Source organism: Neopsephotus bourkii, unplaced genomic scaffold (genome assembly GCF_033783945.1).
Source record: "Neopsephotus bourkii isolate Nb327-2 ecotype Australia unplaced genomic scaffold, CSIRO-AGI_Nbou_v1 NB_196, whole genome shotgun sequence".
Classification (NCBI taxonomy): Eukaryota; Metazoa; Chordata; class Aves; order Psittaciformes; family Psittacidae; genus Neopsephotus; species Neopsephotus bourkii.
Genome location: NW_026900709.1, coordinates 6789881 through 6807876, shown reverse-complemented (window position 1 = coordinate 6807876; position 17996 = coordinate 6789881). Strand labels below are relative to the sequence as shown.

The window sequence follows — 17996 nt, the reverse complement described above, 5'->3', positions numbered from 1 at the left end:
CCAGCCTCATGCAGTGATGCCCACTCCATTGTCTCTGTCTCTCTCTTCCATCTTGGCATGGCTGCCCCTCCGGCCTGCTGTCCCAGGCAGGGCTGAGCTCACCTCAAGGGTACCAACCAGCCCCTGCAAGTGGCTAATTCATCCCACACACACTGCTGCCTCTGGTACCTGGGTGGGAGGCCACTGCTGCTGTGAGCATGCAACAAGGTGTGCTGTGTGCATGGCACAGCACTTGCCCTCATCCAGGCATTGATTGTGCTCAGACCTTGGGCAAGGCTTGGGTCAGGTGGCTGTTGAACTGCAAGTACCCATATTTTGGGGGGAGAAGGGCATAGGTAGGAGATGTATCCAAGGAGGGATCAGACAGGTTTTGTGTGCTGTTTGTCCCAGGAACCGGCTCTTATTACAAGCTGGCATGGTTGGGTTGTTGTGGAAGTGTCCAAATAGCAGAGGCTGCAGGCCAGGCTTGGCTGCAAAGCTTTGCTTGCTTGTGCATCAGCTAAGGCAGGAGCTGGGCTGTGAACAGGCTGTGTCTGAGAAACTGTGGGGTCAGAAAGCCGTCCTGTGGTGGGCTGGTCCTGGAGTGACATCCATCATTAACAAGGGATGTAGACAGCCAGGAGCATGGTGGGCTGGTCAGGGCTCTGTTCTTGCAACCTCATTTATACAATTGGTGCTTAATGAGGTGTTTATTTTGGTTTTGTGCTGAAAAAACGCAGTGCAAGTGAGTGATATGTGGGAAGCCAAGCTGCAAAGCTCCTGTCTGATCCCACTGATTACCAGCTCTTTCGTTCTTCACCGCATGTTATGTCTAAGGCCACGAGTGATACAAGGTGCAATGGTATGTCACTCGCTATGGCTCCATGGAGGGGTGTTCTCCATAGGTCTGGCACAGCAGAGCATGTGAGCATTCCCTATTCCTCATCAGCGCCTGCCAGCCAGTCCCTAGACCTTCAGCCAGCCTGGCCCAAACTGGTCTCCCTGTATTGCTTGAGCTGTTGGGCACCAGATCGCATCAGGCAATGGGAGCCTGTTTGCCCCACTGCAAAGCAGCAAAGTGATCATTTGCCCCCTGCCTTCTGCCCACTCTGCTGTTTTTTGGCAGTAAATTTCCTCTTGTGGTTGTTATCTTCTATTATATTTTTTTTGCTTTCTGTTAGTGATCAAGTGCCTGTGAGTGGTGACAGTAAAATGACATAGAAACCGGAGTCCAATTTTTCCCACAGATGGATTGTAGCAGAAGGAAAAAAGTGCAAATGCATTTTCTCAAGTGTCCTGTATTTTGGGGTATGAAAGGGTTGTGAGTTGCTTCAGTTCCCATAGAGCATCGACAGAAGGCAGAATGCCACGGAAAGGGGGCTTATTCTTAACATGCTTTATATATTTTATTCCTGGTTTTGCCATGAGTTTTTCCTCCAAGGAGTAACAAAGACATCTTGCAACAAAAGACCCCTGTAGCTAAAGATAGAAAGGCAAGGAATTTATAGAGATGGTTTTGGAGACAGGAATAAAATTAAACAGCCATGTGTACCTCCTGAACAACAGCCTGCAGAAAACCCCTAAAGTGCACATTAGCACATCGTGTTTTCTTATGTAATGAACGGTTTTCCAGACATGCCCCAGATGAGAGCACTTCTCTACTCCAACGCGCCTTTCCGCAGCGATCTGGCAACACAGCTTGAAGAAGGCAGCCCGAGGATGAATGGCAGAGCATGAGGGAGCCTTTGCTCTCCCGTCTCAGGGGGGGCAGCAGCATGCAGCATGCTAGGAGCTGAAATTCCCTCCTGAATCAGAACTTGCTACAGGAGCAGTTGGCTACCCTTATTGCTGCCCCTCCCCAGTTATCTGTAACTGCTGAAAGACTCTTCCCTTCAGTGGTGCCTGTACGGGGGTGAAAACAACCCAAGGAGTATAAATAGAGGCTATTTGTAGTTTCCATTTTTTGTCTTCAAGGCATTTTTGAGGAACTTTTCCAATCTGTTAGGGTTATTTTCTCTCCCTCCCTGTCTCTCTTTTTTTCCTTTTTCTTCTTTTTATTTTTTGGGGTTTTGTTCTTTTTTTTTTTTTTTTTTTTTGACTGTATGACTGGATTTTCCTCATTTCTCAGAAATTCTGGTCAAATTTTTGAGGAGATAAGTAAATATTCCAAAACACAGTGGAATGATTACAAAACCCCACAATGCTGTGATTACACAATATGCAATTGGAGGCAACCAATTCAAAACAAACTTCCGAGAAATCCTAAGCAGCTATGCCCCCCCAACCTCAGGCCTGGCTCTTTGCCTGCTGCCACTGGATTTTGGTCATTTTAGTCACTGGTATCCAGTGAAATCCCTTCAGATTCAGAGCAATGATAGCCTGTTTCTCTCTGCTGTTGCCAGGGGCAGTTATTTCCATCAGGGCAGAACAAGATGCTTACTCTGTGAGCATCTTTTGCCTTCAGCATTGGTAAAAATGGCCCCACAAGCTACCAAGTGAGACCAGGTTCACCTCTCCAATATTCAGCCTCCCAAAGTCCAGGTCCAGTCAGCAGGAGTGATTTAAACTACCTCTGTCATCAGTGCAGAAGAACAATGAATCCCATCCCAAGCTGGGTGTGAGGAATTTGCTTCCACTGAGAGCAGAGGATGTTTAGTTGGCTGAAGTTAGATATGACACAAGTTTTTTTAGGTCTGTAGACACATCTGTATGGGGATCTGTGTCCATGAGGACAGATTCTCTTCTCACCCCAGGATAAATTAGGAGTGATTACCCTTCAAATGATGAGTTACACATGTGTAAAACCAGTTCAAGTCAAAGGAGAATCCAATTCATCTGCTGTATTTATAATTAATTACTCTGATTAAGGGCTGGCAGCTAAGATCAAACTTCACTGCTCTTGCTTCATCAGGCAACAGCGGTGCTTGCCTCTGCTATCATGGCTATTAAAAAAACCATCCAAAAGTCCCCAGTAGCTTCTGCAGCAGTTTAACCTTTGAAGGGTATGTCCTGCAGTTGCTCAGGATTGTATAAACATCACAGAAAACCTTTCTTGTCTTTCACAACATAACTACCCGTGAAATAAGGATTTGTTTTGAAGGTGGCATATGAAAGACCATGAAGATGGGTGGTGACACAGAAAAATTGACTAAGGCAGCTAGCATGGAATGGACATTAATTCTCGCCACTCCTGGCTTGCAAAACAAGCACAGAGCTGCTGGTTCACCGTTTCTTAACCATCTCTATCCTGCAGCTGCTGTTTGACTTCTAAGAAACAGCCTTTTCTTGGAGAATGTTTAAAAAAAACAAAACCCGCATGCTTTTTATAACAATCTCTGAGAAACAAACCACCTACCATGCTTTGAAAGGGAACAGTTGCATTTGCTAGCTGCTGTTGTGGTCCCCATGCCATCTTCCAGCTACCTGCAGAATATTAACGCCTGCTCAGTTTCACTCGAATTGCAGTTTCCCTTCCTGTTTAAGACACCATGACATATGGTTCAAGCAGACCCAGGGTCTCGAAGACTCAGGTCAACAGTGGGCATTCCCAAATTTAGGGTGTTTGGCATACAGTCAGTACCTATTTGTCTCGCTGTCTGTCTAGGCCAGCCTCTCCCAGTATAATCAAATCTGTCTAACCAAGGCTGGCTCCCGTTCTTGGCTGTGCTGCAAACTTCCTGCCTGACCTTAGGCCAAGCACTGCTGCTCTCTGCCCTCCTACCTCACACAGTCTCGTGAGCATCCCCATTATTACGGTTTGCCAGGTGCGGTCATGAGCCCCATGGAAAATGCCTATGAATAATAGCTCCAAATTAAACACTGGGGAAGTTCAGGTTAGAGCCTTGTGACTCTCTCTGGCCCTCGCAAGCACTGGAAACTGGGCTTAGCTGAATGTGAGCCCTCACTCACTTCAAATTATAGCTCTAGGAAGAGACAGAGAAAGCTGCCAACTAGGTCAGAGCATGGTTTGGGGAGCCAGCTCTCCTTGGGCTTTGAAACCAGGCTCGCACAAGTTTATGTACTGGGAGGACTCGCATTATGCCTGTGAACATATAAAAAATGTATTGTTTGTATTTCTCTGCATCCTAAGCTAACGTCCATGTGACAACCTTGAAGCATATTACAGTGGAGAAGAAATCAGCATCTCTTACGACCTGGGGCTGAGGGGCAATAGGTTTGTTGATTACGTCTGGAGCAGTATGAGTCCCCAAACGGCTTTGTGCTGATCTGTGTGCCTCAGAAGAGGAGCTGTAGGCTTTCTGATGCTGCTCCTCAGGTGGGTCATAGCATTCCTGGAACTCACCAGTGCCTGAGTGGGTAGCTGGGAGGTCTGTGCTGGTGGAGCACAGCTCAATGGCCAGGGAGTAGGTTAAGCTATTTTACAACAGAAAAGGACTGAAAAGGTGGAGGTCTTCTCACAATTACTGCAGCTGGGTCTTGTTTGCCTTTGTTGTGCCTTGCAGACTTGTTTGGAGAGCCAGCAGCAAACTGACTTAGGGAAAATAGAGAAAAAGAAAAGACTAGGAAGCAGTGAGGGTTGAGTGAAGGAAAAAGCAAGCAAGCAAGCATGAGTAATACAGGCATTAGAAGTGCTTTATAATTAGTTTATGAAAGCTCTCTTAGCATCAGTAAAGCACTTTCTACTAAAAATCCTTAATAAAAATGCAGCAATGTTTGTAAGCATTGTATGTTTTCTGTTTAATTCTGTTAAACAGCTCCAAGAAGAGTGTCTGAGCAATGCACTTCCCTCCTTTCTCAACCTCCCCCCGGCCCCGCCACGCACACACATTGTCTGGGCAGTTAAAAGCACTTCAGCTTTGCCTCCTTGCCTTAAAACTCCCTGGTGGAAACCTCTATTTGAGGTGGTTTCAAACCAGCTGGCTGGCTTTCCCACTCAAGCAGCAGCTGAAAATATCTTGCTGCTGGGGGAGCAGCCAACTGCGGTCACCTTCCCTGCAAGAGTTGGTTAATCCATTGACTATCCTTGTGGGCTATGGATGCTGCACCCTGCCCTCACGTATTTATGGTTGGCTTATTGGAGCAATGCCTAGATGGGGAGAAGTGGCTATGAGATGTGCTTGGAGATGGCGGCTTGCCCAGTTGAGGTAACACCAGAGAGGTCAGCTTACAAGGATGTTGGTGCTCCTTGACTGAAACAATGGATTTGGTTATATGAGTGAAATGCAAATTGCTGGGCACTGGTCAAGACGGTTTGGATGCCATCGCTGCATAAACGTCTCCCACCCAGCTGTGCCCTAGTCTGTAATTATCTGGAAATGAAATACTAGTCGAAAACATCCCCAGGGTTGGGTTTTCTTCCTTCCAATTTTTCTTCTTGTTTTTCACACGGGAAGAAAAAAAGTCTGGAAACCATGCTTAAGGTTAGGTCTGGAAGCAAAGAAGCAAAGGTCTGGCCAGACTAGATTTTAACATGGCTGGTGACCCAGTGTGAGGAGAATGGAGCTTATCAGCTTGTTTGATTGCGGGCCAAAGCACGGACGTGACCAAAGCACATGATGCCAAAAGAGTCTGTGGTGAGGATTAGCCAGTGTTCTTGCTGAAGTTTGAAAGTTTCATGGTCTGGACCGGACGTCTTTGGTGTTTCATTCTGAAAGCCTAAAGCTTAATTGCTTTGTTGGAGAGGAAGTAGGTGCTCCTGCTTGTATCTCCTGAGTGTAATGCTCTCCCAATTCATGCTGTTTATATGATCTGAAGAAAGGGAGTTTTGCCTCATGAGGAGCAGGGGGCTTGGGCCAAGGTTTTTTAACTAGGGAAGAAAACCCTTATGCATTTTTATTCATTCTACATTTGCCAAGAAAGATTCCCTGAACTTCTCCTAAGGGCTTTTTTTTAGTTGTTTGTAACGTTTGATTTATTAAGGATTAGCTTCAGTAGGAGAAAGCTCAGTTAGATGCTTGGATGAAGCCAAACAGGGTTTAATTCAGAGGCAAATATTTCCTGATGATTTACTTACTAGATTCATTCTTTTAATTTTCCATTTGCAGATTGCCCATGAGCAGATTGTAATATTCCCAAATTGTATGTATTATTGGAAGTTATTCACCCATTCAATAAGCAAATATTTCTTGGTCCAGAATTTGCTTCTGAAATTGCCAGGTCTCCTACAGCACTGGGTGGTTTGAGGAGCCATGTGGACAGCACTAGGATGTTTGGTGTGTTGGCTACCATGGAAGCTGTGATCATTACAGTCAGGTAGTTGAAATCATGTACTGTGTTGGCGAGTTATAACCCCATGAGGACACAAACAGATGTGATTCTCTGGGATGCAGCTAAACTCTCCCCGTGCCATGCAAATAGCAGCTTTTACAGTCTACTCCATTAACTGTGTTTTGCCAACATTCATGTTTCACCAAATTAATTTTTTGCCATATATTCCCAATCTCATTAGTAGCCAGTAGTCCTGCAGCACAGATGTGTACTTTGGATGTGGAAGGGCTGCAAGCAAGCTGAGAGCAGCTAGTTATTTGAAGAACAAAATGTCCCTGCTGTTTGCTCAGCACTACTTTAAACAGATAGAAAAACAGGGAGGAAAAAGTTCTACTCGTAAGAAGCACTAACACTGCTTTCTATGTTCCTTTTCCCTGGGGAAATGGTGGGATCAAGCCACACATGATGGACATTAGTGAGGTCACGCAGGGTGCTGCTGGATGGTGTCAGGGTAATAAGGGGTCACAAGGTGAGGAGAGAGCATAGAGAGCAGATCTTCATTTACATCACTGTGTGTCCACCCTTCAATTAAGCAAGTGCTCTTCCTGTGTGAGTGCCTCTTCTTAAGACCGTTCGGATTTCACCTTGGCCAAGCCAATTGCGTGTAATGAAGTTAAAGGCTGGGTGATTGGAGCTATCTGAGTGCTTGGTCTGGCATAGACAGGATTTTATCTGCAGGCATTTTTCTGCTGGCTCTCAGCCTGATTTAGTCCCAGAAAGGAGTGAAACGAAAGCTGTCCAGGCCATCTTCCTTTGTGGAGGAGCACACTGAGTCCCTCTAAGTTTGTTTTGAGGCGGTTGCCTGCCCATGCGTGCTTCGCAGAACAGGAATGAGTCACATGAGGATTATTCTGTATCCAGCGAGCTACTTCTTCTTTCAGCCCTCCATTCCCAAACAGGAGGTCTTGTGACAAAGAAGAAAGGCAGATTCCTGGCAGCCTGGAAATGCTTTTTCCTTCCCTGGCCCCGTGAGAGGGGCTGTAGCATGTTGTTCAAACAGGTTGATACAAAGCAAATAAACAGTTGAAGAGAGATGGGCAGTTTCTGTAAATAGCAATGTGCTGGCCAGAGAGAGGAGAAGAGGGGTGGGAGAGTGGGGGTGTTAGAAAGCCGCAGAAGAACAAGATGTTCACGTAAAATCTGTTCGTTCGCAGCACACAGAGCCTGGTGCACCTTGCCATCAGTCATGGCCTAGAAAATATGAAGGAATCTGTGGGAGTTTCACCTTAAAGCCAGACTTTGCAACAAGCTTTTATCTCTGCACCAGAAGGCAATGCATTCCTCCCCCAGACCGTTCAGATGCTTAGGAGCCATGCCAGTGGGCAAGTGGGACATTTCCAGGTAGGGTTTAGTGAAGGCAGGTTGCGGTTACAGAATGCACAAGGATAGTGAATGTGGTTACCCAGCTCTTACACTTCTCATCCACAGAGAACCTTTATTAGCACTTAACAGAAGAGCTTCAGTATTACTGTGCAAGTGCTAAGTAAAGGCACTTGCCGTGCTTGTTAAAGGACCAGTGTGGTGTCAGACAGTGCACAAAATAGCTACCCGCTGACATGGATTGAACATTGACTATTTGTTTAATGCTTGGTGTGTGCTTGGCCAAATCCTGCCTGGGTAGTGGAATAAACTGAGCTGTACTAAGTAGCACAATGACACTTACGGAGAGAGGTAAGGGAAGGAGAGCAGCCAAAGGAGAGCTGTATCTGTGCTTCTCCCATGCTGAGGGAGTCTTGTGGAAATGGAGGTAAATTGTGTCCTAAATTTTGCATGTTGGCTCTAACATTAAAGTGGATGTGGGTGCTATAAATTCATGATGTGAGGACTTAACTGTAGCCAGACAGACAAAAGAGGGGAAAACATCAGCAGAGAGAGGTATAGTGTGAATGACAGAGTCCCAGGTAGCTGTCTGGAAGATGGTCTGTGACATATACAGACACAAAGAAGTGGGTTTTGTTTGTTCCTGGCATCCCAAAGGGCCTCCCTCACAGATGGTTTCACAGCCATTTCACCTGCCTCCACAGGTACGACTACATCGAGATCCGAGACGGGGACAGTGAAGCAGCAGACCTGCTGGGCAAGCACTGTGGGAACATAGCACCTCCTACTATTATCTCTTCTGGTCCTTCTCTCTATATCAAGTTCACCTCTGACTACGCACGGCAAGGTGCCGGCTTCTCCCTGCGCTACGAGATCTACAAGACAGGTGAGTGTCTGAGTCAGCACCTGCCTCTCAGGCACCGTTTGCCACGATGATCTTCACAAGGAGATGTCTTTGGCTATCTTTTCAGTATGATTTTTAGCATATTCTCCAGAGATAAAGGGCTATTTTTGTTTGTTTGTTTGTTAGACAAGTCTATTGCATCGCATTTCTAAGAAGGTGAAGATGTTAGTGGCGCATGATAGTGCATTTTGGATCACAGTGTGGCATCAAAAGCAGGGTTCCTCCTTAAATGATTTCTTGTATTCAAGGACTTGAAACATAAATCTTTTCTCCCTGGCATGTGTGGAGCTTGTTAGGGCTAAGAGGGGATTGTCCCTCTATTAGGAGTGCATGGAGCTCCCCCTCCTGTGGAGCTGCGATTCAGGGCTTATCAATGACGCTGTGTTTTCTCTTCCTGGAAGTGAGGTTTGTGACTGGGGAGCTCTGGTTTTCAAGGGACTGCTGTCAGCAGTGCTGTCACGGGCAGAGGCAATGCCTTTCCAGGCAGATATAAGAGGAACTATTCATAATACTGTTTAATACTGAACTATTCTTGAGAAAAGGAAAAGCTGCTCAAAGGCCTTTTAATAGTGTTTCTGTCTAAATATTTGCCAGAATTGTGTGTCTGTGAAGAAGGCGGCTTGAGAAAATAAAACCCACTCTGTGTGAGCGGGTGAGAGAGGTGTGCCTGCATGCCGAGGCAACAAGAGTGTGTTTTGCATGAGGATGTGGGTGCCTGCCCTGTGCCTACATCCGTTTGGTGGTACGTTGGAAGCAAACACACACAGCTTTCACTGCATTGCATCCAGCACAAAAAAACACCGTGCCTGGTGAAGAACCAGGAAGGAGCACAACAGGGCTGCTTCCCCAGCCTCTCCAAAGGGAAGGCAGGGAGCATGGGCACCAGTGCCTTGTGGGCAGAGGGATGCAGACAGCTCACAACCCAGTCACAGGTAGATGGGAATGTGGAGACAGCTGCAAGAGGGTGGGGATGGACTCCTCAAGTTCGTTGTGAAATGGTGAGGTGTCTGGAGGTTCAGGTGGATGAGGAAAGTGGTTGCCTGGGCTGTACAATTGGCCATTGAGCTGTTGTGGTGCTGCCATCTCACCACGGCTGTTTGTGAATGGTTAGGATGCAGATTAGTCCTGAAAGAGTTTAGTGGCTCATCTGGATATTGGGGTTTGCTGAGGCCAGTTGCCAAAATGGAGGATGGCAAAGAATGTCTGTGTTTAGGTGGGAAGACTGCTGACCCACCTCCCTTGACTCTCACTGCCTGCACACACAACCCTCTGAGCCCAGCAGACTGCACATCAGGTCCATGCTCTGAATCAGGACACAGGGCAATGTGGAATGGTCCAGCTGGCTGAGGTGGCCAGGCCTGGCTGAGTGCGGCTGTGGGAAGGGATGGCAGGCAGAAACCCTGTCTGCCCAAGTGGGAGCCAGCAAGGAGCCAAATTCATAGGAAAAAGGAGATTTTATTGCTGCTGTTAGAGATGGAAAGGAAGAAAGGGCTGATCTGGGGGAAAGCAGATGTTGAATGGCATCCAGAGCTGAGTTCGTGCCCTTCAGCATAGGTCCCTGCAGAGCTGCCCTCAGGTCTGAAGTGGTTTTGGGACGCCATTTGCCCCCATCACCCCCCACCCCCCAGGCATACACCCTCTCTAGAAATAGCCACACTTTCTTCCAGCCACACCCCCCACAGTCCAGCCTGGCAAGGCAGGTTTTGGCACAGAGATGGGGATGATCCTGGAGCACCCCAGCATACCTCATCTGCCCGACCCCTGCCCCTCCTGGGGTGCCCAGGGAGGACAGTGGGCCAATGCAGTACAAGCAAACCCTGCCCTTGTCTGTAGGCAGGCAGGCAGGCAGGCGCGGGCAAAGTTTCTGTTTGAACTGTCAGGGAAGCCAGCAAAAACATCACCACCTTTAAAGGTCATTGGGTTGCCATTGTCCCCATGGCTAAAGGCATCGTGGCTGCAGCTTCTTCCTTTCTTAAAGATGACCTAAAAACCACAATTCAAGTAAGCGTTTGTTTCCACACCCTGTGCTACGTTTCCCTTATCATGGTGTGAGAGAGGAGCAATCTGCATACAAGCGACTGCATACCAGTGTCTGAATCCCCCGATGGGTATCAGTCAGTGGTCTGTGGGCTGAGACAAGAGCCGCCTGCCCTGGCCGGTCCAGCCTCCCCGCTGCTCGCTTTGTGACTCAGTTTGGCAGGGCTGGTCTGAGACCTCCATCCCTGGCCATCAAAGTCTCCTCTCAGGCTGGTCCATGCTGCTGAAGCCAGCATGACTCCTGTTGATTATCTGCAGCTTCTGCATAAAAAGCTGATCATTGTGTTTGCTGCTATCAGCCAAACTGTAGACAAAGATGCCAAATGTGGAAGAGCCCCACATGAGGAAACTGTCACTGTCTAATGCAGTGACATAGTTACGTCTCTCTCAGCTCTCTAGAGGACAGTTCCTGACTCTAGACAGGAGAGAGGCTGACTCTGCATTTAGTCTTTGTGTTTTTTTCCCCCTAGCTTGGAGCTGGTGTTATTTTCCCTGTTTATCTATCTGCCTTTCAAGCTGTTTGGAACGAAGTACACCCTTATCCCTGTTCACAGGGATGTGATTTGTGTTTGGCCTTATTTTTTGCCTCTGCGTTTTACCCCGCAGGTTCACACCAGAAAAGCTGGCTGCTTCATTAGGTAGTCAATTAAGAGCCTCTCCTGAGTAGCAATCCAGCTAGGCACTGCATAATGCAGCGTTGGGATCCTGCTATTACTGTGGGCTGCTGGCCTGACTCCTGTAGGTTAATGCTGAATTGAATAACAAGTCTCCCATTAGTCCCAGGAAGGTTCGTGCTGCCTGGAAGAGCTGGAGTAGAAGGGTTTGTAGAGGAGAAGGAGGGTGTCTTAGTAAAACTGAAGCAGCAACCTTTGCCAATGATAACGCCGGGTTGCCACAGTGGCCAGCAGCCTCTCTTAACATCCCCTATGCCTCTGATAGCTCCAGGCTGCAGATTTCTGTTGCCTATTGTCCTGTTTCCACAGTGAAGGGTTTCAAAGTCACCGTGGTATGACTATGACACAAATTCCCCTTTCCCCAGCCACCCTGAGGCACCTTGGCTGTGTGAGAGGGGGCACTGAGCTGGCCCTGCCGCAGCCGAGGCCAGTGCTGAGGTCAGCAATAAATAAGAGGCAACATTGTCTGCCCTCCTCGCCGTGCAGAGGTCTTCCTTAAGGATAGAAATAACTCGCATTTCTGGTGCAGGCAGCTCAGCCTGTGAGAAAGAGGGCTCTGTTCCTCCTCTTGGCAGAGACCCCCCGCCATGGCCCCTACTCTTGCCATGGCCACGTTGTGGGGACGTAAGCTGGAGCTGGCCATTGTTTGTTGCGTGGGTCTCAGGGGGCTGCAGGCTAACTGTGTGCTTCCCGGGGGGTTCCAGCTAACAGTGGAGACATTGGCACCCTCCCCTGGGCCCCTTCATTGCGTAAATATTTGTGTTCCTGCTATTCCTGAGAGGAAACTGAGGCACAGATATCAGTGCCAGAGGGACGGAGGTTGCAGGAGACCAGCCCCTGGGGACAGCTTTTCCCAAAAGGTGACATCCTCATTACTCCTCACTGCCCCTTCCCAGACAGCATCCTCCCCAAACAGGAGCTCCTCCATCTGACCTGGAGCTGATGCTAGCGTGGCCAGGGGGTGGCAGCCACAGCAGTGAGGACCACGTAGCAGCCCCCTGCATGCTCTCTGGCCCCTCCATGAGTTCTGGGGGCAGTGGACACAGGTTTCCTGCAAGGTCCATGTTTAGGGGATAGGACCAGTCCCATGACAGCCATCATCACCAGTGTGGAGGACACGGCAGGCTGCTGGCCTGCCAAATCACTGCTGTGGCTTTGGGTGGGATCACTCTCCTAGTCCTGTTTTTGGAGTAACTGACAGTATCAGCAGTAATGTACAGGTTACACTTGCAGAGCTGTCTTAGGGGTTTAGAACCATGCAGTCCACTCCAGTAAACACATGGACCTTTTCTCTTCACCTGTGGAAAGATTTGAAAATCACCTTCTTGGTCCTTGCAGGAATTCACGGAGCTCTTGGGTTACAGAACATTTCCAGAAGTGAATACATAACCTCTGTGAGCTCAAAATGGGGTTTCCACAGTGTCAGGCTGTTGGCATTAAGCTGTGGGCTTTTTCCTGCCACTTACAGGCTCTGAGGACTGCTCCAGAAACTTCACCTCCTCCAACGGCACAATTGAGTCTCCAGGTTTCCCTGACAAGTATCCACACAACCTTGACTGCGTCTTCACCATCATAGCCAAGCCAAAGACAGAAATCCTCCTCCACTTTCTGCTCTTTGACCTTGAGCATGACCCACTGCAGGCAGGGGAAGGAGACTGCAAGTATGACTGGCTGGACATCTGGGATGGCATCCCTCAGGGTAAGCCCTGGGGTACTGTGTTGCTGTTCTCTATCTCTCTTGGTGTTTCACAAAGTTCCAAAGCTGTGCAGTCTGTGTCTGCACACTAAAGGTACCTAACCTCAGTTAGAGCTGCAGCATGCAGCCTGCTGTCAGGGTGCTCCATGGCCAGCTGTGGAGATGGTGTGCTTGCAGAAGGCTGCATACATTAAACCCCAGACTGCTGCTCTGTTGTAACCACTGACCTGAAAAGCCTCATGGGCCCTCCAAGATACAACTGGCCATCCCTTGGGAAAGGGTTCATGCAGTGCTGGGAGGACCTCCCTCCCCTGCTCCAACACTGAGAAGCAGAGCAGTTTGGAGCATTTCCCAGCAATTGCAGAGCAACGCCTGCTGCAGTGGATATTTCTGCACAACGTACTGCAGGGCACCAGGCCAGCGGATGTAAAAAATAGCCCAACCCCAAAGCCTTTCTTTTATCCCGCCAGTCCTGCTGAGGCATCCCTGCTGAGTGATGCCAATCTGCCTGTGACCCAGCAGGCCGGTGGAAAACCTTTGCTGCTCTTCCTTTTGCAGTTGGCCCCTTGATAGGCAGGTACTGCGGCACTAAGATGCCATCAGACATCCGCTCCACCACCGGCGTCCTCTCCCTCACCTTCCATACGGATCTGGCAGTGGCTAAGGATGGTTTCTCTGCTCAGTACTACTTGATCCAGCAGGAAGTCCCAGAAAGTAAGTTGGAATTGTGTGCATATGCCTTAGCGAGTCATGTCACCTGTTTTTCTTTCTTTCTTTCTTTCAAGTCTTTCTCTCATTTGGCACAGGCAGGAGTGTGTCAAGGGACTGGTTCCCCCCAGCAATGCAGACAGCAGTTACACTAAGTGTGTTCTCTGTTTCTCGTGGAAGTGAGATTTCAGTAAGAATCACACTTTCTGACCTTTCTTTGACTTTTTGCTTTCTGAGGAAGTCTTCTCAATACCTTTTGGGATAGAATCCTTCATGTCTGTGCTCATCCCAAAGGATTTAGGGGACAACTTCAGCCCAGTGGGTGCAGCAGATTCATTAAAGCATGGGGGAAAATACTCTCTCCTGCTCTCTGGTTTTCCAAAATTTCATAGCCCCAAACTACAAATTTGAATTTCTTGACTGTCTAATTAAAAAATGCCTAAAGCTCTAAGAATTTCAACCCAAAATTTGTTTTAGATCCTTTATTTAGGGAGATAAATTGATGTGGTGCTAGCAAGTAAGTTGTGTGTTTTGAGAATGAAGAGCATTTTAATTCTTTGTGATAAAGCTTGAAGGCAAGGGAAGATGCGGTTTGTTTTCCCATGATAATTTTACATCAGAGCTACAGTTCTCGACCTCTGTTCACAGTGAACCTGTGATAAACAGAAGCCTTCAGGACACCCCTCAGTCCCAGAGAAAGAGAGGGAGTCCCTGACCTGACACTGAAAGCCCAATGATGGACAGCAGGGTAGAGCAGGGGTTGTGCAGTGCTAGGGCAGCTGGGTTACATGCTCTTGCTCTGTGATTGAGTTAGGGGTGTTCTGCTGAGGCTGTGAATGTTACAGACAAGCATGAGCTCTTCACTATTACCTATCTTCATGCTCAGTTAATCTGTTCTTTAGCCCTCTATTTTGTTCTTCAAAATGTTTGGGAAATAAACTGTTAATGACACACAAAGCTTGAGAAATCAAGCACAAGAGCTGTAAAAGGGCTAGGCCTGTTTTGATTTATGCTGATGTAAATTGAAACTTTAATTGAGATCTTAACATGGCCCATCATTTCCACCAGGGTTTGACTTGGCCCCATTGAAAACACAAGCAGTTTGGTAAAGCCCCATTGATTTACAGCAGTGGTTCCTATCAGCGTTTTCTTTGCTATTGATTTTACAGGAACAGTTGTCATAAAATATGAGATATGCAATAAGATTGAACTAATTGTGACTTCTAAAGCCTTAGAAGTGAGGAAACCAAAATCAAAACTTATCGGGGTCTTTCACATCCTTGGTTGGTTAATTCCTATGGGTCTGATACCACATATAGTGCATGCACATAAACACACACACAGACACATCCACACTCACACACATGCAAAACCTTTAGACCTGCCCATTCCAGGCCAGCAGCACAGCAGTAAACATCCTCTTGCTGCGTCTGCCCATACTCCTCTTGGCAGTGCTTTAGATTTCACCTCCAGCCTTCAAGAAGATGGGGAACTTTGTGGCAAGGGGACTTGGGACATCTTGGTGGAGATGAAGGGAATGAAAGGAGAGGATTGTGTCGAAACTGTGCAAAGGTGAAGGAGATAGAGAAGGGGAGAAAGATCTGGACTGTATTAGTTTTCAAAGAGCCATGCGAACATAAAGCTGCCCCATCTTTTACTTTTCAGTGCCATCTGTGAGCACACAACCTCCAGGATGGTGCAGATCTATTGATCTTCCCAGGCAGGCAGCTTTGTTCAGGGTTAGCTGGGGAGGATACTTCAGGACTGCCTACCACTTGGGAGTGAAGTACTGGGACTGTAAGCTGATCTGTGTGTCCGTCTGTGTCCACTCTAGACTTCCAGTGCAACATGCCACTGGGGATGGAGTCTGGCAGGATCTCCAACATGCAGATCAGTGCCTCCTCCACCTACTCAGATGGGCGATGGACCCCTCAACAGAGCCGGCTTAACAGTGATGACAATGGCTGGACCCCTAATGTAGACAGCAACAAAGAGTACCTCCAGGTATGCACACGTTCCAGCTCCCTAGTCTCTTCCCCCACCAAATGGAGTGTCACGCTGTTAAACTGACCCTTGACCATAGGGCATGTTGAATATTTTATTGCCTGTGTGGCTCACGGGGAGCAAGCAGCAGGGGAGCTGCAGTGCCTCTGTGAAATGTGACAGGCTGGCTCTTCCATTAGCCTGCCTGCACAAGGGCTGACTTGACCTGTTGTCCCTCTCCCTCTTTCCTGCCCAAAACCTTGATGGACTTTCCAGCATACTGACAGAGACTGAGGGTCCTCTGCCACTTACAAGGGCCACTGACTCCGCCACTGGCCTGAGGACCAAAGTGTCCAGGCGGCACGTGGGAAAACAACTGGAGTAGTATTTATCTTATCAGTGATGCAGGAAGCATGAGCGGCCTAAAGTCATGTGAGGCTGATAGAGCAAAGGCTTTCCCTGGGAGCTGGTTAGGGCCACAGTCTGTCCACACAGGGCTTCTGGCTGTGTCACATTGCCATGAGACCCTGCTTGCTAAAGGGCACTGGGAACGAGAAGTGGTGAATCTCATTGCCTGTAGCAGACATCTCATGCCTCATTCATGGCAGTGCTACCGAGCCAGCTCTGCTGACCCTTCTCAGCTTGTAAAAAACCCCCATCAAAACCAAAACCAAAGCAACAACAAAAAAATCAAGGGAAGACCAAGAACTGCAGCACTTGCTAATTGGACATCATGATTTTATTTTACATGGAAAACGTCGGCCTCTGTTCTGCTTTAATGGACATGAGCTTCTGTGCAGATCCTGTTGCTTGGTCTGTGGCAGGAAGAAGGCTTTGTGATGGTCCTGTGTGGACAGACATCAAGATGCTTTATCACTCTTGTCCCACGGTCCTATTTGCAAGCATCCTGCTGAAGTCAGCCTGGGGGTTTGTGCCCATTGAAATGTGTGCCCGCAGACAGCGAGGCAGACTGAATTCAAGCCTTTTTCAGGGATGGAGGGAGGAACTAATTCTGGTGGTCGCCACTCTCTCTTGTCCTTTTAACCCTGGACAGGTGGACCTCCACTTCCTGACTGTGCTCACAGCCATTGCCACACAGGGTGCCATCTCTAGAGAAACCCAGAATGGTTATTATGTCCGTACCTACAAGCTGGAGGTCAGCACCAATGGCGAGGACTGGATGATGTACCGACATGGGAAAAACCACAAGGTAAATGCCTTCTTGTCTCTTTTACATGCGCCTTGGTGAGTCTTGCAGCTGACTGGAGGGAAGAGGAGAGAGATTTTCCAGGCCCAGAGGGTTTAATCTGTGAGGGACCTTTTTTCTGATGAGTGCTAAAAGACTGATGATGCCCTGATCAGAAATAGTCCTTTCTTCTCTGCACAGCAATGAGGAAACACTATTCCTTGGAAAACCTGGCTGCTGTTGCATCTTTCGTGGTGGTGAGAGTATGTTCTTTGACTGCAAATGAAGGAGAAAATGCTTTCACAGCCTGTGTTTTGCCATACAAGATTCATTGAGCTTTTATGGCTGTAGCCCCGTCTGCATGCTGGGTTAACAATCACAAAACCACATGAAACTGTAGTTCAGGAGTTATTGGGGCCTGGAAATGAAAGGGCACAAATCCTACAAGGCGATCACACCATCCCAGACAACAAAATGAACAATAAATAATGAGGAGCAATTCAGGCTGCCAGAGCTGTGGGATCTGCACTAGCAGGCATGATCAGCAAGAGTGCATTGAGCCCTGGGAGCTGCTGCATGCTCTCACTGTGTTTCTGGGAGGCACACATTGATGGGAGCAATGGGGAGGGAGGATAAATATGGGTGTTTAGATGTTCCAAGCCTTGCAGGTGCTGCTGTGTGGCCAGGCAAGGCAAACTTGAAGTGGTCTGCATGGGAGCTTTGGTATATGGGGAATGGGGTTAAAGCAAGCCACAGTGCCAGGCTGGTCCTGCTCTGTCACTTGCCCTGGTCATGTGGTTGTCTGCTGGTTAAGGGCACCTTGGGAAAGCCCTTCCCTGTGTACCCGCACTGCTGCCGCAGCTCAGGTCCTCCCCATTGATGCACTACAATCTGCCTGTGTGAGCTCAGTGGCACAGTGGCTCAGTCCCACACACGTCCCCCCACACGCACGTCCCAGCAATTTCTGATAGCTCAGCACTTTGGTTAAATTAGCTGTTCCCTCCGTTTGCTGGCACAGGCACTGCTGGCATGAAATGCAGTAGCCTTCCTTGTCCAGGATTCATCCAGACATTTCCTTCCCTTCCGGGCTGATTTCCTCTTCCCCTCAAGTGTGTCTCACGGTTCAAATTCACTCTGTTTCCCAGAACAAGTCCTCTGTGCACAGAGGCCCCAAGCAGGGTCTCATACCTCCAACATTTGGAGCATCTGAGCTCCTTGCGTGCCAGTGAGGTGGTGTTAGTCCTATTTTAGAGGTAGGGAAAGAGAGGCACAGGGCAGTCT

General features: G+C 48.3%; 1 protein-coding gene across 7 annotated transcripts in view; it reads left to right on the top strand.

The window, feature by feature from the left end:
- NRP2 (neuropilin 2) overlaps nt 1-17996 on the top strand; it is an 87904-nt gene that overhangs the window by 20352 nt on the left and 49556 nt on the right. For 6 of the 7 annotated variants that reach the window (XM_061378307.1, XM_061378317.1, XM_061378297.1 and 3 more), the window contains exons 3-7: nt 8232-8413; nt 12611-12841; nt 13397-13552; nt 15381-15550; nt 16584-16739. In XM_061378307.1, coding sequence (XP_061234291.1) covers nt 8232-8413; nt 12611-12841; nt 13397-13552; nt 15381-15550; nt 16584-16739 — 895 coding nt within the window. Of the gene's footprint in view, nt 1-7702; nt 7955-8231; nt 8414-12610; nt 12842-13396; nt 13553-15380; nt 15551-16583; nt 16740-17996 lie in introns of those variants that run through there. The other variant, XM_061378355.1, reaches the window with a different exon arrangement.